Raw genomic sequence first — 24,804 nt, 5'->3', positions numbered from 1 at the left:
ATATCAGTGCAATTGTAAAATAACAAATAAAACACCTGACTTTGCTGACTGATGAATCAACTGATTACTACACCATTGAAGAAGTTCATTTGATTTCTGGATTTTTTATATCATTTAATTATTCATTGCAACCAGTGGTAAATACTGTTAAAAATCTTCTACACATATTGTATTTGATATTCATTTTCTGCTCAGGAATTGCTCATTTTTATTTTACATTCACAATTTGATTTGATCTGTACAAATCAGAAGAATTTGTTTTTTGTGCAGTGGTTTGTTTTTGCCTGGTAAGTATATAAAATTGATATATTGAAGCTAAGCACTGCCACTGCAAATAATTAAGTTTCAGTGCAGCTGATGTGCATTTTATTGAAATAGTTTATATAATGTTAAACTGCAAATTGCTCTGTTAGTTACTGTAGTAGAAGTAGAACCAACTGAACTAGCTATTGGAATTGGAAAAAACACCCTTTTGTCTATATTATTTTAATGGCAAGTACAAATACTTGGACTGTAGGTTATTAAAAGAAATTTATGAAAAAATCATAGTATCTAATTCAAAAATTAAATGAACATTAATTCTAGCAAGCACGTTTTTATTACTGAAAATATATTATCTGAATTCCATGGGAAAAGTATTGTTGAATGATTATTTACGAGTTTAGAATGGTATTAATTATGTTGTCTCTTGTATAGGATCCGGAGTCTGCTGTAGCAAGCGGTGGTGATAATGCCACAGGAAGATGTCTGTTTACACTTCTTGGACTGGCTTTCATACTGTCTGGTTTAATAATTGGAGGAGCTTGTCTTTATCGATTCATTGTTCCAAAGGTAACTTGCCAAAGTAGTTGCATTTTGCAACATAAAATGCATTGATTTTATTAAGAGGAATTTCATTGATGGTACACCACAATATTCCCCGTGGGAATTTAAACTGGAGGTGGCAGTGTTTTTTTTTATGAGGTCGAGTTGTGAGTGGGGCAGGCCCTTCAGCCCACCATGACTGCGCTGATCTCTTTTACAGGATATACTTAGCCAACGGAAAATGGCTAGCATGTTCATCATTTTATTTTAACATTTTGACAGTTTGAGACAAGTTTACAGAGGTTGGTTGGGGGCAAAGGGGCACCCAGCAAGTGGGAGGCTTTTAAATGTGAGATAGGAGGAGAATGTTCCTGCTTGAATGAAGGATATGACTGGTAGGAGTAGGGAACCTTAGACGGTGAGAGATGTTGAGGCATCAGCCAGGAAAAAGGAGGCATGGGTGTGAAGTACAGGCATCTGGATATAATACCTTAGTGGAGTACAGGGAATACAGCAGGAGTAGTCCAGAGGAAGTCTGGAGGGCAAAATGGGGCATTGGTTAGGTTTAGCAGAGAAGCTTGAGGAGAATCTAAAGACATTTTGTGAGTATATTAAGGGAAAAGAAGCAACTAGAGAGAGCAAGAGAGCCCTCAAAAACTAAAGTGGACCTGTATTTGGCGCTCGAAGAGATGGGTGAGGCCCTTAAATAATTTTCCTCTGAAATGCATGAAGATTTTGAACATTAAAACGTTAGAAAGTTTTTGACAAGAGCAGGCCTTTTGGCCCAATAAAGCTTGCCAAATTCCTATTCACATAGTGTGTTGAATTAACTGTTGAGTTTAGATTTGAAAGTTTCCTCTTAATTGCACAACTAGATAGTTTATTCCATGTGTCCACAACTTGCTTTGTAAAGAAATGCTTCCGGATGTTAGTCTGAATTCTCTCCTTAACCAGTCTCCACCTATGACCCCGTGTCCTTGATGATGGATTAATTTTGAAGTAGCAGCTGGCATCCACTTTAATTATTTTGAACACTTCTATCATGTCTGCTCTCATTCTACATCAATTTAGGCTAAAAAGATTAAATTACTTCAATCTTTCTTCAAAGCTTATACCCTGCAGACCTGGAATGAGTCTAGCTGCCCTTCTCTGAACTCTCTTTAGTACACTTACATCCCTGACAAAATATGGAGACCAAAACTGTACACAGTTTTCAAGGTGTGGCCTCACAAGCACACTATACAGCTTAAGGAGAACATCTCTTGACTTGAACTCCACTGAGTGCATCATATAGCCCAACATTTAATTAGCCTTCCTAATTGCATCTGAGCATTGTCTAGATGTTGATAGTGATGAGTCTACCAAGACACCCAGCTCCTCATGCAGTGCACTTTCTAACTCAGGTCCCCCATTGTACATTTATATCTGATATTTCTGCTTCCTATGTGTAGTCTTTACATTTACTTAAATTTCACCTGTCATTTATTTGCCCACATCCGGATTTTTAGATCTAACGGTATTGATTCTGCTGCCTGAATGTCATCAGCCTGTTGCTCCTAATTTTATGTCATCTAGTTTATTTGTTATGTGCTTATCCAGATCATTAATGTAATTATATCAGCAGCATCCCCAAAACTGATCCCTGTGGAACCCCACTTTTAATGACTTACAGGTATGAAAATGATCCTCTCACCGTAACTTGTTTTTTGTTTTTTAGTCCAATTCTACACCTATTTGGACACCTTACCCTGAATCCTACCTCCTGTAATTTGAATATTAACCTCTTGTGGGTACCTTGTCAAAAGCCTTATGAAAGTCCAAGTAAATGATATTATCCACCCTATTGTTAGCATAAATTTTAGGTGCCTTTTCATAGAACTCCAACATATTAGTGAAACAGGATTTCCCCTTTCTGAACCCATGCTTGCTTTCTGCTAACATGCCTGTTCTTATCTGCTTTTCCATCTCATTCTTTATTACTGTTTACATTATCTTACCTATGACACATGTTAAGCTTACGGGCCTATAGTTACCAGGGTCACTTATTTACTGGGGCAACATTAGCCCATTTCCAGTCCCTAGAAATTTCACCAGTCTTCACATTGGAGCTAAGGAAAGTTCATGGATTATCCATATTGCAGCAGAGGAGGTGCTGAATGTTCCAATGTATGAAGAAGGTAGGTAAGTTAACGGAGTTTATATACTGAAGAAAACTGGGTGACTGGAAAAAAAAGTGGAAGCCTTGGCTTAGATAATTGCATCATTATTAGACAGGGGTGAGGTGCTGGTAGACTGAAGGGTAGTGAATGTTGTGCTTTATTTAAGAAAGGGCAGCAAAGCAAGGAGAAGGTTGATGATGGGGATTGGAGTCAGTCGGATGAGTTGCATTGCAAAGGGGGACAAAATGGAAAAGGGTGATAAATACAGGATTGAAGGTGTAATATTTGAATGCATGCAGTATACAGAGTAAGGTAGATGAACTTGTAACACAGTTACAGTTTGCTATGTACGATGAATCGTGAATTGTGGCTGGGAGCTTAACATCCAAAGATACACGTTATATCCAAAGGACAGGCAGATCGGCCTGGCTTTGTTGGTAAAAAAAATGAAATCATTAGAAGGAGGGGGCATGGGGTTGGAATGTTCTGGGTATTGCTAAGGGTAAAAATATGCTGGTGGGAGTTGATGGCCAAACAATAGCAATGGTGTGGTCTACAAGTTACAATGGGAGATAGAAGCATTTCAAAAGGACTTCAAAAGATGCACTTCTCCCAGAGTTGTGGAGGTGTGGAATGCACTGCCTCGGAAGACAGTGGAGGCCAATTCTCTGGATGCTTTCAAGAAGGAGCTAGATAGATATCTGATGAATAGGGGAATCAAGGGATATGGGGACAAGGCAGGGACTGGGTATTGATAGTGAATGATCAGCCATGATCTCAGAATGGCGGTGCAGACTCGAGGGGCCGAATGGTCTACTTCTGCACCTATTGTCTATTGACAGTGTTATGATAGACATGGGAAATTTCAAAATGCAGGGTAGATTGGGGGAAAACTTTGGGAGGTAGATTGGGAGGAATCCTTATGCAGTGATCATAGTAAGGTAAAATTAACCCTACAATTGGAGAAGGAGAATCTAAAGTCAGGATATCAGTATTTTAGTGAAGCAAAGGGATTCATTCAGCGGTTCATTCTAACCACCCAATAGTAACAGGGACATCGAGGAGCAGTTAGGGAGACAGATTTTGCAAAGGTGTAATAATAACAGGGTTGTGGTGGGAGATTTTAATTTCCCAAATATTGATTGGCATCTCCCTAGAGTGAGGGGTTTAGATGGGGTGGAGTTTGTTAGGTGTGTTCAAAAGCTTTCTTGGCACAATATGTAAATAAGCCTACAAGAGGAGAGGCTGTACTTGATCTGGTACTGGGAAATCAACCTGGTCAGGTGTCACGTCTCTCAGTGGGAGAGCACTTTGGAGATAGTGATCACAATTCTATCTCCTTTACCATAGTGTTGGAGAGGGATAGGAACAGACAAGTGAGGGAAACATTTAATTGGAGTAAGGGGAAATACGAGGCATTCAGGCAGGAACTTGCAAGCATAGATTGGAAACAGATGTTCTCAGGGAAACGTGCAGAAGAAATGTGGCAAATGTTCAGGGGATATTTGCATGGGGTTCTGCATAGATACATTCCAATGAGACAGGGAAAGGATGGTAGGGTACAGGAATTGGGGTGTACAAAGGCGGTTGTAAGTCTACTCAGAAAGAAAAGAAGAACTTATGAAAGGTTCAAAAAAACTAGGTAATGATAGAGATGTAGAAAATTATAAGGCTAGCAGGAAGGAGCTTAAGAAAGAAATTAGGAGAGCCAGAAGGGGCCATGAGAAGGCTTTGGCAGATAGGATTAAGGAAAAACCCCAAAGCATTCTGTAAGTATGTGAAGAGCAAGAGGCTAAGACATGAAAGAATAGGACCTATCAATTGTGACAGTGGGAAAGTGTGTATGGAACCAGAGGAGATGGCAGAGGTGCATAATGAATACTTTGCTTCAGTATTCACAATGGAAAAGGATCTTGGTGATGGTAGGGATGACTTGCAGCAGACTGAAAAGCTGAGCATGTAGATATTGAGGAAGAGGATGTGCTGGAGCTTTTGGAAAGCATCAAGTTGGATAAGTCACTGGGATCAAATAGGATGTACCCCAGCCTACTGTGGGAAGCGAGGGAGGAGATTGCTGAGCCCCAGGCGATGATCTTTGCATCATTAATGGGGATGGGAGAGGTTCCGGAGGATTGGAGTGTTGCGGATGTTGTTCCATTATTCAAGAAAGGGAGTAGAAATAGCTCAGAAAATTACAGACCAGGGAGTCTTATTCAGTGGTTGGTAATTTACCATAGAACATTACAGCACAGAAACAGGCCTTTTGGCCCATCATGGCTATGCCGAACCATTTTCCTCCCTAGTCCCACTGACCTGCATCTGGGCCATATCCCTCCAAACCCCTCTCATCCATATACCTGTACAAGTTTTTCTTAAATGTCAAAAGTGAACCCGCATTAACCATTTTATCTGGCAGCTCATTCCACACTCCCACCATTCTTTGCATGAAGAAGCCCCCCCCAATGTTCCCTTTAATCTTTTCCCCCTTCACCCTTAACCCATGACCTCTGGGTTTTTTTCTCCCCTGCCCTCAGTGGAAAAAGCCTGCTTGCATTCACTCTATCTATACCTGCCATAATTCTCCTATGCTTCAGGGAATAAAGTCCTAACCTATTCAACCTTTCTCTGTAACTCATTTTCTCAAGTCCCGGCAACTTCCTTGTAAAGCTTCTCTGCATTCTTTCAACCTTATTAATATCCTTCCTGTAATTAGGTGACCAAAACTGCACACAATACTCCAAATTCGGTCTCACCAATGTCTTATACAACATCACCATTACATTCGAACTCTTATACTCAGTACTTTGATTTATGAAGGCCAATGTACCAAAAGCTCTCTTTACAATCCTATCTACTTGTGACACCACTTTTAGGGAATTATGTATCTGAACTCCCAGCTCCCTCTGTTCTACTGCACTCATCAGTGTCCTACCATTTACCTTGTATGTTCTACCTTGGTTTGACCTTCCGAAGTGCAATACCTTACACTTGTCCGCATTAAACTCCATCTGCCATTTTTCTGCCCATTCCTCCAACTGGTCCAAATCCCTCTGCAAGCTTTGAAAACCTTCCTCACTGTCCACTACACCTCCAATCTTTGTATGAAAAGAGGTGGTGTCTGAAAAGAGGATGCTGTCCAAGTTGCATGCCATCTTGGACAATGTCTCCCATCCACTCCATAATATACTGGTTAGGCACAGGAGTACATTCAGCCAGCGACATTCCACCAAGATGCAACACTGAGCGTCATAGGAAGTTATTCCTGCCTGTGGCCATCAAACTTTACAACTCCTCTCTTGGGGTGTCAGACACCCTGAGCCAAAAGGCTGGTCCTGGACTAATTTCCACTTGGCATTATTTACTTATTATTATTCAATTATTTATGGTTTTATATAGCTGTATTTCTACACAATTCTTGGTTGGTGCGACTGTAACGAAACCCAATTTCCCTCAGGATCAATAACGTATGTCTGTATCATCAACAAATTTGCTGATCCGATTTGCCACACTATCATCATTGGTATAGATGACAAATAACAATGGACCCAGCACTGATCCCTGTGGCACACCACTAGTCACAGGCCTCCACTCAGAGTAGTAATCCTCCACTACCACTCACTGGCTTCTTCCTTTGAGCCAATGTCTAATCCAATTTACTTCCTCTCCATGTATACCTAGCGACTGAATCTTCCTAACTAACCTCCCATGCGGGACCTTGTCAAAGGCCTTACTGATGGAGTTGATGGAGAAGATCCTGAGAGGCAGGATTTATGAACGTTTGGAGAGGCATAATATGATTAGGAATAGTCAGCATGGCTTTGTGAAAGGCAGGTCGTGCCTCATGAGCCTGATTGAATTTTTTTGAGAATGTGACTAAACACATTGATGAAAGAAGAGCAGTAGATGGATTCCAACAAGGCACTTGATAAGGTACCCCATGCAAGGCTTATTGAGAAAGTAAGGAGGCATGGGATCCAAGGGGAAATTGCTTTGTGGATCCAGAACTGGCTTGCTCACAGAAGACAAAGAGTGGTTGTAGATGGGTGATATTCTACATGGAGGTCGGTGACCAGTGGTGTGCATCTGTTCTGGGACCCTTACTCTTCATAATTTTTATAAATGACCTGGATGAGGAAGTGGAGGGATGGGTTAGTAAATTTGCTGATGACACAAAGGTTGGGGGTGTTGTGGACAGTGTGCAGGACTGTCAGATGTTACAGCGGGACATTGATAGGATGCAAAACTGGGCTGAGAAGTGGCAGATGGATTTCAACCCCAATACATATGAGGTTACACTTGGTAGGTCAAATATGATGGCAGAACATAGCATTAATAGTAAGACTCTTGGCAGTGTGGAGGATCAGAGGGATCTTGGAGTCTGAGTCCAAAGGACTCTCAAAGCTGCTATGCAGGTTGACTCTGGTTAAGAAGGCATACGGTGCATTGGCCTTCATCAATCGTGGGATTGAGTTTAAGAGCCGAGGGGTGATGTTACAGTTATATAGGACCCTGGTCATACCGCACTTGGAGTACTGTGCTCAGTTCTGGTCGCCTCACTATAGGAAGGACATGGAAACCATAGAAAGGGTATAGAGGAGATTTACAAGGATGTTGCCAGGATTGGGGAGCATGCCTTATGAAAATAGGTTGAGTGAACTCGGCCTTTTCTCCTTGGAGCGACGGGGGATAAAAGGTGACCTGATAAAGGTATACAAAATTATGAGAGGCAATGATCATGTGGGTAGTCAGAGGCTTTTTCCTAGGGCTGAAATGGCTAGCACGACAGGGCACAGTTTTAAGATGCTTGGAAGTAGGTTTAAAGGAGATGTCAGGGGTAAGTTTTTTTACGCAGAGAGGTGAGTGTATGGAATGGGCTGCTGGTGATGGTGGTGGAGGCAGACATGATAGGGTCTTTTAAGAGACTCCTGGATTGGTACATGGAGTTTAGAAAAATAGAGGGCTATGGGTAAGCCCAGGTAGTTCTAAGGTAAGGACATGTTCACAGCTTTGTGGGCCGAAGGGCCTGTATTGCGCTGTAGGTTTTCTATGTTTCTAGGTTTTTACAGAGGCATGAGAGGAGCTGGCCAAAACTGATTGGAAGGGAACATTATCAGGGATGACGGCATTGAGGTAGTGGCTGGAGTTTCTAGAGCAATTGGGAAGGCACAGGAGAGATAAATCTCAAAAAAGAAGTTGTAATTTTAAAGGAAGGATGACACAACCCTGGCTGACGAGAAGTCAAAGCCAACAAAAAGCCAAAGGGAGAGCATATAATAGAGCAAAAAATTTGTGAAAAGTTAGAAAAGCTTGTGAAAAGCTTTTAAAAACCAACAGAAGGCAACTTAAAAATAGTTTTTTTAAAAAAAGGAAAAGATGGAATACCAAGGTAAGCTAACCAATAATATTAATATCAAAAGCTTCTTCAGATATATAAAATGTAAAAGAGAAATGAGATTCGATGTTGGACCAGTGGAAAATGATGATGGAGGGGCAGGAATATGAAAAGGAAAAGCTGGGTGAACTGAATGAGTATTTTGCATCAGTCTTTCCTGTGGAAGACACTAGCAGTATGTGAGAAGTTTGAGAGCATCAGTGGGCAGAAGTTCATGAAGCTGCCAATAATAGGAAGAAGATGCTTGGGAAACTGAAAGGTCTGAAGGTATAGAGGTCACCAGTACAAGATACTATGCACCCAGCTTTCTGAAAGAGGTGGCTGAAGAAATTGTGGAGGCACTAGAAATGATATTCAAGAATCAATTGATTCTGGCATGGTTCCGTAGGACTGGAAAATTGCAAAGTCTTCAAGGAGGGATAAAAACAGAAGTGAAATTATAGGCCAGTTAGGCTGACCTCAGTGGTTGGGAAGGTGAAGGAGTTGATTGTTAAGGGTGGGGTATTGTGGTACTTGAAGGCACATGATAAAAGAAGCCAGTCAGCACAGTTTCCTTATGGGAAAATCTTGATTGAGAAATCTGTTGGAATTCTTTGAAGAAATAACAAGCAGGATGGAGAATCAGTTGATATTGTGTACTTGGATTTTCAGAAGGCCTTTGACAAGGTACCATGAGGTTGCTTAAGTGCAGATGGCATTACAGAAAGGATACTGGCATGAATAGAATTTTGCTGATTGGCAGGAGGCAAAGAGTGGAAAGAAGTGAGCCTTTTCTAGTTGGTTGCCAGTGTTGGATCTGCTTTTTTATCGCTATATGTGAATGATCTGGATGACAAAATTGATGGCTTTGTAGTCAAGTTTGCAGACAATATGAAGACAGGTGGAGGGGCAGATGGTTTTGAGGAAGGCTACAGAAGGACGGATTAAGAAAATGGGCAAAGAAGCGGCAGATGGAATACAGTGTTGGGAAGTGTAAGCTCATGCACTTTGGTAGAATAAATAAAAACATTGACTATTTTCTAAATGGAGAGAAAATTCAAAATTCTGAGGTGCAAAGGGACTTGGGAGCCTTAAAGGTTTGTTTGCAGGTTGAGTCCGGTGAGGAAGGCAAATACAATGATAGGATTAACTTTGAGAGGACTGGAATATAAAAGTGTAGATGTAATGTTGTGGCTTTATAAGGCACTGGTGAGGCCTCAGCTGAAGTATTGTGAACAGTTTTGGGCCCCTAATTAAGAAAGGATGTGCTGACTTCTGAGAAGATTCAAAGGAAATTTACGAAAATGATTCCGGGATTGAAAGGCTTATCATATGAGAAGCCTTTGATAGCTCTTGTCCACTGGAATTGAGAATGAGAAGAGGTCTCTGAAACCTTGTTGAAAAGCAATAAGGTGGATGTGTAAAGGGTGTATCCTGGAGGAGTCAGCCCCAGAATAGAGAGACACCCATTTAGAGGGGTGAGAGGGGAAAGATTTTAATGGGAGCTTAAGGTCTAATCTTATTACATGGTGTGTTATGTTAGTGGAGTGAACTGCCAGAGGAAGTAGAGCCAGGTACGTTTACATATACTGCGAGGCAAATCCTGATGAATAGGGATCTTGGGACTGGTCAGGCTGAAGGGATTGCTTCCGTGCTTTATGATCCTATGACTCTGCATCAGTAAGTTTTTGTACAATCCGAATATTTCATGATTATTGATGAAAAACACCTCCTGGAGAATCCTGCGCTAACACATATATCAGAAGTAGAACTTATGGTAAACTTCGCATATTTTAATAACGAAACCTCTTCTAAAGATTGCTGTGTATTTCCGGGGCTTGTCTGTTTTTTGTAGGTGTTACTGGAATGTAAGCCTTGCAGCAAGGCAAATGTTCAGAAAAAGCAGGAGGGAAAAGCCTGGAAAGATAGGCTGGGGAGCTTTGCATAAGTATTATGAATGTGGTTGAAGAATATTCTATAGGTTGGGATTTATGTTCATCTGGAATGGCAGAAGGAGTCAGCATGGTTTTACACAGTGTCTATCAAAAATATTCACTCTCCCTTGGAGGTTTTCATGTTTGACAGTTTTACAACATTGAGTCACAGTGTTTTAATTTGGCTTTTTTGATACTGATCAACAGAAAAAGACTCTTTGGTGTCAAAGTGGAAACTGATCTTCACAAAGCGATCTAAATTAATTACAAATATAAAACACAAAATGATTGATTGCATAAGTATTTATCCCCATCAAGTCAGTATTTAGTAGATGCACCTTTGGCAGCAATTATAGCCTTGAGTCTGTGTGCTTAGATCTCTATTAGCTTTGGACATCTGGACGCTGAAAATTTTCCCTATTCTTCTTTACAAAACTGCTCAAGTTCTGTCAGTTTGCTTGGGGATTGTGAGTGAACAGCCCTTTTCAAGTCCAGCCACAGATTCTCAATCAACTTAGTTGTTTTTAAGCCATTCCTATGTAGCTTTGGCTTTATGCTTGGGGCCATTGTCACTAGAAAGCAAATCTCCCAAGTTAGAGTTTTCTTGCAGACTGCATCAGGTTTTTCTCCAGGATTTCCCTGTATTTTGCTGCATTCATTTTACCCTCTACCTTCACAAGCCTTCCAGAGCCTGCTATTGTGAATTATCTCCATAGCATGATGCAGCCACCACCATGCTTCACGGTAGGGATGGTGTGTTTATGATGATGTACAGTGTTTAGCTTACACCAAGCGTGGCGTTTAGTCTGATGGTCAAAAAGCTCAATTTTGGTTTCATCAGACCATAGATTTGTAGTTAATGAAGGATACAGCAAAATATCAGATGGAACTTGGGTGGAGAGGTGCTCAATGGAACATATTTGAGCACAGGAGCAGACCTTTCAGTTAAACATTTTGTGCTGCACGTTAATGATATCTAATTCTTTTTGCCTGCTCATGGTCCATATCTGTCCATTTCCTGCATGTTCATGAGCCTATTGAGTATCTCCACCACCATCCTGTCAGCACAGGTGCCCACCACTCAGTGTGAAATAACCTGCTATACACAGTTCCTTTGAACTTTCCCCTTAACCTTAAATGCATGCCCTTATATCTAATTTGGGAGAAGATACCATCTGTCTATCCATGCCTTTCATAACTTTATAGGCATGATCTCTCCTCAGCTTCTTTGGCTCCAGAGAAAGCATGCTTGGTTTGTCTGACTGTCCTTGTAGTTCACACACCCTAATCGTGGCAACATCACGGCAAACTTTTTCTGCGCCCTCTCTGTAGCCTCCGCATCTTTCATTTAAGGGGCTGAGCAGAATTGAATGCAGCACCTCAAATATGACGTAACCAGAGTTTTACAAAGCTGCAATGTAATTTCCTGATTCTTGAATTCAGTGCCTTGATTAATAAAAGAAAGCATGCCATACACATGGTGACAGATGGAACTTAATCCAGATAACTGTGCACAAATGAAGTTCTGGTAGGGTATATATCCAAATGTTCGTTTATTATCAAAATATACGGCTCTGAATTTCTTCTTCTCTAGATGGTCATGAAACCAAAAAGAAAAGAAAGGCAACATGATAATCAACTCCCAAATCCCCCCACCCTGCACAAAAAAAGAACAAAGATGTAACAGGCACATCAACCCTTCCCTGCACACAGAATATAAAAAAAACTTAAGACTGAAAAAGTCCCAAGTCCACATCCAAAATGCAGAAAACCTGGGCGACTTTCTCCCTCTCTGTAGCAAAGTGATAAAAGACAGTCTCCCCTCTCCTGAAGAGCGATCCCACTAGCAATAAAAAGGCAGTCTACTCTCTCCGTGAAGAGCAACCTCACCAGTGATAAAGAGGCGGTCTGCCCTCTGTGGCAGCAGAGCAATCCCCCAGCGATTTTTTTTTTAAAAAGGCAGGCAGCTGGCATTTCAATCTCCCTCGTCATTTTAATTGGTAATAATGGAGGCTTTAATCGGCAAAATGGAGTCAAATATCGGCTTGCAGCCTCCTCGCAATGAGGTTCCCACATGCTGCCTCTGCCTCTGCCTCCTTGGAGAATGCAGAGAGCTGAAACACCCATACAATCTCCGAACTGCAAATACCAGGCTCCAACTGTTCCAGAATCACATTCAAGACAAAAAACAAACATACAAGACATAAAAGAAGTGAAATATGTGGTTTCATGATCTATCCTATCCATAAGATATTAATTGAAGTAGTTTTGCAGGCGCATCTTGACTGGAAGTCGGAATAGTTTGTTTGATGGCAGGGACCTGAGAAGCATTGAGATAGACTATGGGTTTAAGTCTCCCTGAAAATGGTGACATAAAAAAATAGGTTACTGAAAAATGCATTGTACGTGTTTGTTTTGAATGAAGCATATACTTGTTTCGATAAGATGCTGCATAGAAGACTTATCCATGAGATAGTGATGCATAGAGTTGGGGTAATGTATTAGCATAGATTGCAGGTAGGTTAACTAATAGAAAGCAGAGTTGGGATACCTGGGTGTTACTCTGGTTGGCGATCAGTGGTGAGCGGTGTGTCATGGGTCGGAGCTGGTCCCACAACTGTTTACAATATGCCCTAACAATTTGGAAGAGGGGACTGAGTGTAGTGTATCTAAGTTGCTGATGACACTAAATTGTCATTTAGCAAATTCTGCAGAAGATACAAAGAGTCTGCAGAGAGATATTGACAGGTTAAGTGAGTGGGCAAGGGTCTGGAAGATGGTAAATGCGAGGTCCTCCGCTTTGGAAGGAAGAGCATATTATTACTTAAATGGTAAAAGATTGCAGCATGCCGCTGTGCAGAGGGACAGGAGTGCTTGTGCACAAATCTCAAAGGTTGGTTTACAGGTTCAGCAGGCTATCAGGAAGGCAAGTGGAATGTTGGCTTTCATTGCTAGAGGGATTGAATTTAAGAGCAGGGAGGATGCTGCAGCTATACAGGGTATTCGTGAGACCGCATCTGGCGTACTGCATGCAGTTCTGGTGTCCTAACTTGAGGAAGGATATACTGGCATTGGAGGCAGTGCAAAGGAGGTTCATCAGCTTGATTCTAGAGATGAGGGGTTGTACTACAAGGAGAGATTGAGTCGCATGGGATTGTACTCGCTGGAATTCAGAAGAATGGGAGGGGATCTTATAGAAACAGAAAATTATGAAAGGGATAGATAAGATAGAGGCAGGAAAGTTGTTTCCACTGTTAGATGAGACTGGAACTAGGGGCCATATCCTCAAGATTTGGGGGAGTAGATTTAGGATGGAGATGAGAAGGAACTGCTTTTCCCAGAGGATGGTGAATCTGGAATTCTCTGCCCAATGAAGCAATGGAGGCCAACTCCAAATATACTTAAGACAAGGTTGGATAGATTTTTTGCAGAGTCAGGGAATTAAGGGTTATGGGGAAAAGGCAGTAGGTAGAGGTGAGTCCATGGTCAGATCGGCCATGATATAATTGAATGGCGGAGCAGGCTTGATGGGCCTGATGGCCTATTTATGTTCTTATGAAACAGTTGGAAGTGAAGAAATTCACTTGGATTTTGCCTGGATTAAATAGCTTTAGTTGAATAGCTTTCACAAGTTTTGCATGCAAGGGGAGAAATTTAATGGAGACTTGAGGGATAAGATGGTAATGTGGAATGAGTTTCTTGTGAAGATTCAAGTAGATAACATGCATTTAAATGCTTAAGAGTGCTTTAACACACAAGGAAGTACAGGCAGTCCCCGGGTTATGAACGAGATCCTTTCCTAAGGCTGTCGTTAAGTCGAATTTGTAGGTAAGTCAGAATAGGTACATACGGTTCTTATTTAGCGTCAGTTGGTCAAATGTTTGTCTTAGTATATAGTATATATTTTACCTTTCTATGTATATAAAACACTTAAGAAACAATTTGTACAGAGCTTTTCTTTTCCTCGTCATAAGTGGCCTTGTAGCAGCTGAGCCCTCGGTAACTGTACAGTAAACTTTGAGGAACCTCTCTTTATTAGGATCTTGCTCCTCTAACTTTGCTATCCCTGCTTTAATGAGATGAAAGGCTTCAGCTAACTCTTTTGTCAAAAACTTCTTCAGTTCTGGAGTTTTTAGATCCCAGTCTTCTCTGTTATCAACACTTTATCCTTTAAAATTGTTCCGATAGTTGACCGGCTGTAGTCTAACGCTTTTCCAGTGATCGATGGCATTTCACCTCTTTCTGATCGCTTTATTATTTCCACTCTATTTTCAATTGTGATTGTTTTCTTTTTCTTTGATGCATCACCAGCACTTGCATTGGATTTATGCTTTGGAGGCATGGTTACAAAGGTAAATAAAAGAAAAATTTAAGCCAAAAACAAAGTTACACACTCAACACAGTGTTAACAGCAACGTGATCCGGCTTAAAATGACGGACAGCGTTCTTCCTCGTGCCGATGAACCGCTGAAGCTGCACAATGTTTTCATGAACGTCACAAAGTATTGCATGCGTTTGTTACTACGGACCATTGTATTTAACTCAAATTTTTAATACAGGCTTTATGGCAGTCCATTAGTAAGTACCAGTTATCCATAAGTCGGACATTCGTAACCCGGGGACTGCCTGTATAGAGGTGAGAACACATCGTGGGGAAAATTGGATTAGCATTTGTTTGTAAACAAGGTGGCCTCAGTAGGTCTGTTTTTTATGCTGTGCCTTTCTATGTAAAATTCAGTCAATGGTCATTTAAATAGTCGTTCATGAAGTGGGGTTGTGAACCTATGAAAACGTTAAGAGTACTCACAATGGTATAAATGAGAATTATACAACCTGCATGGGTGGAGTTTAACATGGGTTTTACCATTGTGCTTTTTTTCTCCAGAACAAAGTATTTCATGGTGAAATGCGATACTTGGATTCCAGTACTCAGCCACATACTCTACAAACGGAAGCTCCCTACTTTCTTGCATTTGAAGATGCGCAGTTCTTGGGAAATAATGAAAATGTGGCAGTAATCAATGTTCCAGTTCCAGATTTTGAAGATTATGATCCAGCAGTCATCATTCATGATTTTGAGTTGGTATGGTTAGATCTTGCAACGAAATTTTTGATATGTTGCAGTGTTATGCTCTTTAACTGTACAAATGTTTTATAGTAATGCAGTATAGTCCATGGTGTCAATGTACTCCTTTGAGCATGTCATCCATAAGTTATATTTTTAGAGGAAATATAAGATTTAGGATTGTTTCATTTATGCTGCTGAATAACTTGGAATTATTTTACAAGATATTGAAGTTTGTGATTTAAAAAAAAGACTTTTTTTTTAGCATGTTGCACCAGACAGTCCGCCATGCTTGTCTGGCGCATGGTGTCTGGATTGGTCTCCTTTCAGATTAACCAGGTCATGGTATGAACGTTCCTGACCCGGCCCTTGTACTTTTTACAAAGCAGAGTGACTCGCTCGACGCTCAACCCGGCACGGATGGAAAGTGTGCTCGGGGTTGGCCCAACTTGGATTCGAACTCGGGAACCTTTACCCCGGAGGCCGGCACTGATGCCATTGCGCCACCAGCCAGCCCATGTTTTTTATAAAATGTCATTAAATTTGTTTCTTAAATCAGCAAATGAACATCCTATATAAAACTGCATCTTAAGTACAATGATTTTGTGGCAGAACCCTACTTGCTGATCTGCAGAATGTTATGGTATTTTGATGTTTTGTGAAGTTTCAAGTTGAATGATATATGTATAGAGACAGTATTGACTTTTACACCATTCATTATGTATGATGGGTGGGGTGAAACATGATAAACTTCCTTAGTGTCAAGATATTAGTGCTTCACTTCCAAGAAAGTGAAGGAGAAACTCCAAGGAAAGGAAAGAGAAAAAAAACGATCATTGGGTGTTGACTTTTCTTTTTCTTGGTAATAATTTATGACTTTTGGATAAAGTTAGTCAGAATTGTACCTGTTTTTTTCATTGCTGCTGTTGTACGGAATGAATGCCAAACAACTTTTGTCTAAGGTTTCCACTTATGATTTCAAAATTAGATTACTGTACTTGGGGTAAAACAAAAAGTCCAGTGAATTAATTGTGGTCCCAAGTTAACTATATGGTATCTGTTCAAACATTGTTTCTGATTTCTTCATCAATATGTACCACATTTTTGTTATGGTATTTTCTAAAAAGCCTGATGTGAAGTCAGATTTCCAATCTGTGGTCTTAATTTGATTACAAATTCAGGTATCCAGTGGTGATCAATTTTTTAAATTCCATTGGCCTTGGTTGCCATCATATATGCTAAGATAGTCAGGATTTTATATGGTGACATATATGTATTTTGATAATAAATTTACTTTGAACGTTGAGATCAGTCTGCATGAAGGTCGCTGATTCCTCCCTGAGGATAACTTTAGTTTGGCATCAGCTATTGTTTGCTTCACCTATGCAGACTAAATGTCAGTAACTTCATGAGTCCTGTGAATCAGAATTCCTTATGTTCATGTCAGAGAGTAGATTGGGAAAAGTTCACATTTTACTTCTGGTGTAAATATCTTGCTAGAATAAGCTTTTAAAATCATACCAGAATAAGCTTTTAAAATCACTTGAATGTAATATTGATAACCATGAAACTAATACTGACCTTGAGTTATTAGGTGAATTTAATTTCCATAGCTCCCACAGTGAGATTTGAATTTGAAATGTTAGGCCAGACTCAGAATAATGTTCTCTGGGCCACAGCTTGTTTGATCAAGCTGTATGTAAATGCCCAAGTTAAACATTTTAACAACACACACAAAATGCTGGTGGAACACAGCAAGCCAGGCAGCATCTATAAGGAAAAGCACTGTCAACGTTTCGGGCCGAGACCCTTTGTCAGGACTAACTGAAAGGAGAGATACTAAGAGATCTGAAAGTAGTGGGGGGAGGGGGAAATACGATATGATAGGAGAAGACCGGATGGGGTGGGATGAAGCTAAGAGCTGGAAAGGTGATTGGCAAAAGTGATACAGAGCTGGAGAAGGGAAATGATCATGGGACGGGAGGCCTCAGGAGAAAGAAAGGGGGAGGGAGGAGCACCAAAGGGAGATGGAGAACAGGCAGGTTGATGGGTAGAGAGAGAACAAGCAACTAAATATGTCAGGGATGGGGTAAGAAGGGGAGGAGGGGCATTAACTTAAATTAGAGAAGACAATGTTCATGCCATCAGGTTGGAGGCTGCCCAGCCAGTATATAAGGTGTTGTTCCTCTAACCTGAGTGTGGCTTCATATTGACAGTAGAGGAGGCCATGGATAGACATATCAGAATGGGAATGGGACATGGAATTAAAATGTATGGCCACTGGGAGATCCTGCTTTCTCTGGCAGACAGAGCGTAGGTGTTCAGCGAAATGGTCTCCCAGTTTGCGTCGGGTCTCACCAATATATAAAAGGCCACGCCAGGAGCACCGGACGCAGTATACCACACCAGCCGACTCACAGGTGAAGTGTTGCCTCACCTGGAAGGACTCTCTGGGGTCCTGAATGGTCGTGAGGGAGGAAGTGTAAGGGCAGGTGTAGCACTTGTTCCGCTTACAAGGATAAGTGCCAGGAGGGAGATCGGTGGGAAGGGATGGGGGGGGGGGAACGAGTGGACAAGGGAGTTGCGTAGGGAGCGATCCCTGCGGAAAGCAGAAAGGGGGGGGAGGGAAAGATGTGCTTGGTAGTGGGATCCTGTTGGAGGTGGCGGAAGTTACGGAGAATTATATGTTGGACCTGGAGGCTGGTGGGGTGGTAGGAGAGGACAAGGGGAACCCTATCCCTCGTGGGGTGGTGGGCAGATGGGGTGAGGGCAAATGTGCAGGAAATGGGAGAGATGCGTTTGAGAGCAGAGTTGATGGTGGAAGAGGGGAAGCCCCTATGTTTAAAAAAGGAAGACATCTCGTTCGTCCTGGAATGAAAAGCCTCATCCTGAGAGCAGATGCGGCGAAGACGGAGGAATTGTGAGAAGGGGGATAGCATCTTTGCAAGAGACAGGATGGGAAGAGGAATAGTCCAGGTAGCTGTGAGAGTCTGTAGGCTTATAGTAGATATCAGTAGATAGGCCGTCTTCAGAGATGGAGACAGAAAGATCAAGAAAGGGGAGGGAGGTGTCGGAAATGGACCAGGTAAATTTGAGGGCAGGGTGAAAGTTGGAGGCAAAGTTAATGAAGTCAACGAGCTCAGCATGCGTGCATTAACTTTGCCTCCAACTTTCACCCTGCCCACAAATTTACCTGGTCCATTTCTGATACCTCCCTCCCCTTTCTTGATCTTTCTGTCTCCATCTCTGAAGACGGCCTATCTACTGATATCTACTGCAAGCCTACAGACTCTCACAGCTACCTGGACTATTCCTCTTCCCATCCTGTCTCTTGCAAAAATGCTATCCCCCTTCTCACAATTCCTCCGTCTCCGCCGCATCTGCTTTCAGGATGAGGTTTTTCATTCCAGGACGAAGGAGATGTCTTCTTTTATTGAACAAAGGGGCTTCCCTGCTTCCACCATCAACTCTGCTCTCAAACGCATCTCTCCCATTTCCCACACATCTGCCCTCACCCCATTCGCCTGCCACCCCACTCCGGATAGGGTTCCCCTTGTCCTCACCTACCACCCCACCGGCCTCCAGATCCAACTCCGTAACTTCCGCCACCTCCAATAGGATCCCAATACCAAGCACATCTTTCCCTCCCCCGCCCCTTTCTGCTTTCCGCAGGGATCGCTCTCTATGCAACTTCCTTGTCCACTCATCACCCCCCCCCACCATCTCTTCCCACCAATCTCCCTCCTGGCACTTATTTTTGTAAGCAGAACAAGTGCTACCATTGCCCTTACACTTCCTCCATCACCACCATTCAGGGCCCCAGACAGTCCTTCCAGGTGAGGCGATACTTCACCTGTGAGTCGGCTGGTGTGGTATACTGCGTCCGGTGCTCCCGGCGTGGCTTTTTATATATTGGTGAGACCCGACACAGACTGGGAGACCATTTCGCTGAACACCTACGCTCTGTCTGCCAGAGAAAGCAGGATCTCCCAGTGGCCACACATTTTAATTCCATGTCCCATTCCCATTCTGATATGTCTATCCATGGCCTCCTCTACTGTCAAGATGAAGCCACACTCAGGTTGGAGGAACAACACCTTATATACCGGCTGGGTAGCCTCCAACCTGATGGCATGAACATTGACTTCTCTAACTTCCGTTAATGCCCCTCCTCCCCTTCTTACCCCATCCCTGACGTATTTAGTTGTTTGTTCTCTCTCTGCCCATCACCCTGCTTGTTCTCCATCTCCCTCTGGTGCTCCACCTTCCCCCTTTCTTTCTCCTGAGGCCTCCCTTCCCATGATCCTTTCCCTTCTCCAGCTCTGTATCACTTTCGTCAATCACCTTTCCAGCTCTTAGCTTCATCCCACCCTCTCCGGTCTTCTCCTATCATTTCGCATTTCTCCCTCCCCCCACTCCTTTCAAATCTCTTAGTATCTCTCCTTTCAGTTAGTCCTGACGAAGAGTTTCGGCCCGAAACGTCGACAGTGCTTCTCCCTATAGATGCCGCCTGGCCTGCTGTGTTCCACCAGCATTTTGTGTGTGTTGTTTGAATTTCCAGCATCTGCAGATTTCCTCGTGTTTGCTCTTTAAACATTTTAAAATTGCTGCAGATGTGTTTCTGCTTTCTTAAGTTCTGCTTTCTGCTTTTAGCTTTTGACTGCATATCTCGATCTGAGTTTGGATAACTGCTATGTGATTGCACTGAATACATCTATTGTTATGCCTCCACGTAACTTACTGGAGCTGTTCATGAAACTTGCAGTAAGTATCAGTAAATGCGTTTTCACTGTAAATCAAGAACATTATTCCTAAATTTTGGCTAATCCAGGATGGAGTTTTTCACTGGTACTTCTGTATCTGCTACGATAACAATCTTAACATTGAATTTTGATATTGTTTTACATAAAAGATAGAGCAGAATGAGATGGTAAAAATAACTGGATTGTTTACAGCTATTAAGACAAGTGGTTGAAATGTTAAAAGAAAATCATAGTCAACAGAGAATTCACCCATCCAATTTTTTTGAATGATCATGAGGAAATTTTGTTCAAAGGTACTAAACTGATTAGATGCAGAGAGCATCTCCTGCTAGTCATAGATAAGGGGTAAGTAATTTAAGACTGAGATTTAGAAGAAATGTCTTAAAGAGTGTGGATCCTGTTTAGTTCTCTACCACAAAGTAGTTGAAACCAGATCATTAACTATATCATATAAGCTATTTTGGAGCAAGAGGCAATAAAATAATGAATCAGAATCAGGTATAATATCACTGGAAATTTGCTGTTTTGCAGCAGCAGTACATTACAGTGCATAATAAAAACACTAAATTACAGTAAGAAATATATAAAAATTTAAATTACTGCAAAGAGAAGGGGAAAATAATCAGGTAATGTATGTGGGTTCATTGTCCATTCAGATATCTGATGGTGGAGAGGAAGAAGCTGTTCCTAAAACACTGAGTGTGTTCCTTCATACTCCTGTACCACCACCTTGATGTTAGCAACGAGAAGAGGGCATGTCCTGTGTGGTTGGGGTTCTTCATGATAGATGCCAGCTTTTTGTGGCATTGTCTTTTGAAGATGTCCTCAATGCTGGGTAGGCTAGTGATGAAGCTGCTGAATCTGGAAGTTTCTGCAGCTTGTTTTGATCTTGTGCAGTGGCCCCTCCATGCCAAACGGTGATGCAACCAGTTATTTTATGGATATTGTTGATCAGTACTTTTGACAGTTTTATATTTGTTTATTTTGGCCTTGCTCACTGAACACTGATACTTCCCAGGATTTTGAAATCATTTACTGAGGGAAGATCCTTTTTATATATGACCACTCAAAGGTTGTAATATGGTTAGAATTAATGGATTTTGAATATCTGTTCTCAACAGACTGGTTCCTACTTGCCTCAGACCTACCTTGTTCATGAAGATTTGGTGGTAACTGAACGTATTGATAATGTTGATCAACTGGGTTATTTCATCCACCGGCTCTGTTCAGAGAAAAACACCTACAGACTGCAGCGTAAAGAAATGGTGAAAGGTACAGTTTAAATTACAACTTGACGTCTCAAGTTTGTGCCAGTTTTGTGCCAAAATACAAATCAGATTGTTACATATAAACTTCCATTTCGAGCTGCATAGCCTCATTAGTTAAAACCTAGAGCACAGAAAGTGCCCCTCCAGCACTTGCTCCACAGCAATCTGTGCTCCTGCAAATAATCTAAATGTGGTGAAGGGCCAGGTTCCACCACCCAACAGCAGTACACACTTAAGGCAGAGGTTGATAGATTCTTGATTGGTCAGGGCATGAAGGTATATGGGGAGAAGGCAGGAGATTGGGGCTGAGAGGAAAATTGGATCAGCCAGGATGAAATGGCGGAGCAGGCGCGACGGGCCAAATGGCCTAAATCTGCTCTAATATCATATGATCTATTAGATTCCTTCTTCCCAGACTTTTACCTTCCCCACCCACCTGGCTTCACCTATCACCTTCTAGCTATCGTCCTAACCCTCACCACCTTTTTATTCTGGCATCTCCCCCATTCCTTTTAGTTTTGCCTTGGACCAAAATGTTCACTGTTTATTCAGTTCTGTAGGTACTGCCTAACCTGCTGAGTTCCTCCAGCATTTTGTGTATGTTGATCTGGATTTTCAGCATCTGGAGAATGTCTTGTGAATATCATGTTCCCATGTGCTGATAACAGAGTTCATCTGTCCAAGTACTCATGCTCTTTGCATTAAAATAGACAGCTTGGCCTTTCATTCCTCCCATGTACTATGCCTGCTCTTTACTCTTGTAGTTTCCATTTGACTGTTTACTCCCATTCCCTCACCACTACCTCCAGCTGCATATAAACTGCATCCAATTACTTTGTAAAATTAATTTAAACCCTCCCCATAAGCATGAACAAATCTTCCTACAAAGATGCCTCTCCAGTTGTGGTTCAGGCACAGCTGCTCTGTCACCTGCCACCTTTCCTAGAAACAGTCAAGAATGTTGTGGTGACCTGTTTATTAAATACACTATTAAGGATGTCATAAAATACAGAAAAGACCCTTCAGCCCACGATGTCTGTGCCAGTGCTAAATTAGATCATGTATCTCCTGCCGAACCTGATCCACTTTGCACATTCATGTATCTGACAGCCTCTTGTACACCGCTGTTGTATCTGCTTCCAACACTTCCCCAGGCAGCCTGTTCCATTTATCCAAAACTTCCTTTCTGTATCCTATCAATGCTTCTCATAATTTTATGAATTTATGTTCTCCCTTCGGCCTCCAATGCTACAGAGTAAACATCCTGAAGTTTGTCCATCCTCTCCCTAAAGCTCAAACCTTCTTATCCAGGCAACATTATAGTGACCTCTTCTGCACCCTTTCCAACAATTTCACATCCTTTCTTTAACGGGGTATGCAGGATTGCACAGAACACTCTAATTGCAGCCTAACTGAAGTTTTATATAGCTACAACATGACTTTAGTACTCAATACCCTGAACAATTTAGGGTAAGCGTACCATATACCTTCTTTACCCACCCGCCTACTTGCATGGCTGCTTTCAGTGGGCTAAGGACTTGGACCTTGATATCACTCTGTACATTAGTGCTGTTCGGGGACCTGCCGTCAACTGCTACTCTCCTTGGATTTGACTTCCTCAAATGCAACAGCTCAGTTGTTCAGTTTAAACTCCAAATGTTGTGTATTGTGGATGCTCCACTATGAATCCGTCCACTACCCTAGTTGCACAATAAATCGGTCAGAGCTCTAGCTGGACACACTTCCTGCAAACATGATCACCAGAGATACTGGAAGTGTTTCTGATTTCCCAGATAGCACTGAGGAATGATCTTATTGTCTCTAAATTAAGGAGATAACTAATTAGGTTGAATTGCACTTCAGAGCGGGCTTTATCCCACTGAAGCACTATCTATCATAATTTGAAATCTCTTGCCTTTACATCCACTTTAAAGCTGTTTAAAAAAAGGTGAAAGTTTCTTATCTAGTGCTCCTGTTTTTACAGACCACTGCATTCCAGGTTTGCAGTATAAAACTATAGTTTCTGTTTCTCTGTTTTTATCCATATTGTATATAGATGAAGTTAATTTATTGTAATTGAAAAAAAATCACAACTGTTATTAGAAAAGATGCCCTTGTTTACTTAGCTGAAATGGTATCTTCAAGTGAATAAAATAAGGCTGCATACATGTCAGCTTCGGCCATAAGTATAAAAGTAATAAAATAATGTGTACTTATTTCTTTACTCACGAAGCTTGTCTTCTTCATTCATAGGAATCCAGAAACGTTCAGCTGGAAACTGTCACCAGATTAAACATTTTGCAAATAACTTTGTCACTGCTACTTTGATCTGTGAACCATGAGAAATTATTTTTTCCCCTGACTTTGGATGCTTTACTCGTGGTGTTCTTGCCATTATTTGACAATCAAAGGCCTTATTGGCTGTGCTTTGCAAGTTGTATTCTAGTGCAAATACTGTTGCTTCCCTAAAGGCTTTTAAAATGCAGCTTCTGTTTGCACTGTTTATTTAACAACAATTATTCTTACAAATTTTGCAAACATAGTTTATATTCCTGATGTATTTGATCTGCTCAGAGGAATTTAAATAAAATATTGGTGTTGGGTAATGCAAAGTTATCTTTTATAGTAATTGCTTTCTTTAAAGTACTTTTAAGAATTAGTATGTGCCAGCATCGTGGGATTGGAATTTGTGCAACTACTGTATTGAAATTATCAATTTATAATGTAAAAATTTGAACTGTGTGAAATGCCCTGTTTCTGATGTATTATTGAATAGTTTGATGTTCGCACATTTGATTATCTGCTTACTTAAAATGCAGGTCTAAAATTGCTTTAAGTGCTCAACGGCTGTCACCATTTCTTTATCTTAACAAACGTAAGTTTAGTATCTCCATAAGCTCCATCCTCTGATTACATCTGACCTGGTTATAGTATGGAAATTTGTGGAAAAATAAGCAAATTTTGTAACATTTTGATAGTATATTTAGCAGGTTTATTGAACCTAGGGGTTATCTAATGTTATAGATATATAAATTACTAACCCTGTGGAGTATTTAACTTTTACCTTCATTAAATGTCTACAAAGTTATTGCAGCCTGTTTTTGCTTTATTCCACTTCAGTCTTATCATAAGAGCAGGTTGTTAATGACATAAAGTTGTGCGATTGTGTGTAATATGCACACTGGAAAGTGCTGCTCCAAAAAACACAGCTAGCAAGTAGCACTAATTAGTCCAATAAATCTTTGGACCTTACTGGAAGTTTTGCTTTGAATTTCATGTTTTGGTAATCATATTTGAAATGTCGTATCCTTTAAGGATTCAGAGACAGTGAGTAAAACTAATAAGGCTAGTTAAAGCAACACACATAAAATGCTGGAGGAACTCATGGCAGCATCTGTGGAAAAGAGTAAACCACTAACGTTTCAGGCCGAGACCCTGTT

At 41.3% G+C, this 24,804-nt stretch overlaps 1 protein-coding gene across 1 annotated transcript in view; it reads left to right on the top strand.

Annotated features, from left to right (window-relative positions):
• LOC132398288 (integral membrane protein 2A-like) overlaps window positions 1-24,452 on the top strand; it is a 46,059-nt gene extending 21,607 nt beyond the window's left edge. The window contains exons 2-6 of the mRNA XM_059977486.1: window positions 697-831; window positions 15,154-15,351; window positions 19,987-20,097; window positions 21,218-21,368; window positions 23,618-24,452. Of these exons, the coding sequence (XP_059833469.1) occupies window positions 697-831; window positions 15,154-15,351; window positions 19,987-20,097; window positions 21,218-21,368; window positions 23,618-23,706 (684 nt within the window). The 3' untranslated portion in view covers window positions 23,707-24,452. The remainder of the gene's footprint in view (window positions 1-696; window positions 832-15,153; window positions 15,352-19,986; window positions 20,098-21,217; window positions 21,369-23,617) is intronic.
• The last annotated feature ends 352 nt before the right edge of the window (window positions 24,453-24,804 follow it).

The sequence above is a fragment of the Hypanus sabinus genome, chromosome 8 (assembly GCF_030144855.1).
Source record: "Hypanus sabinus isolate sHypSab1 chromosome 8, sHypSab1.hap1, whole genome shotgun sequence".
NCBI classification, from domain to species: Eukaryota; Metazoa; Chordata; class Chondrichthyes; order Myliobatiformes; family Dasyatidae; genus Hypanus; species Hypanus sabinus.
The sequence above is the reverse complement of the archived record's forward strand: the minus strand, read 5'-3'. Positions and strand labels throughout refer to the sequence as shown.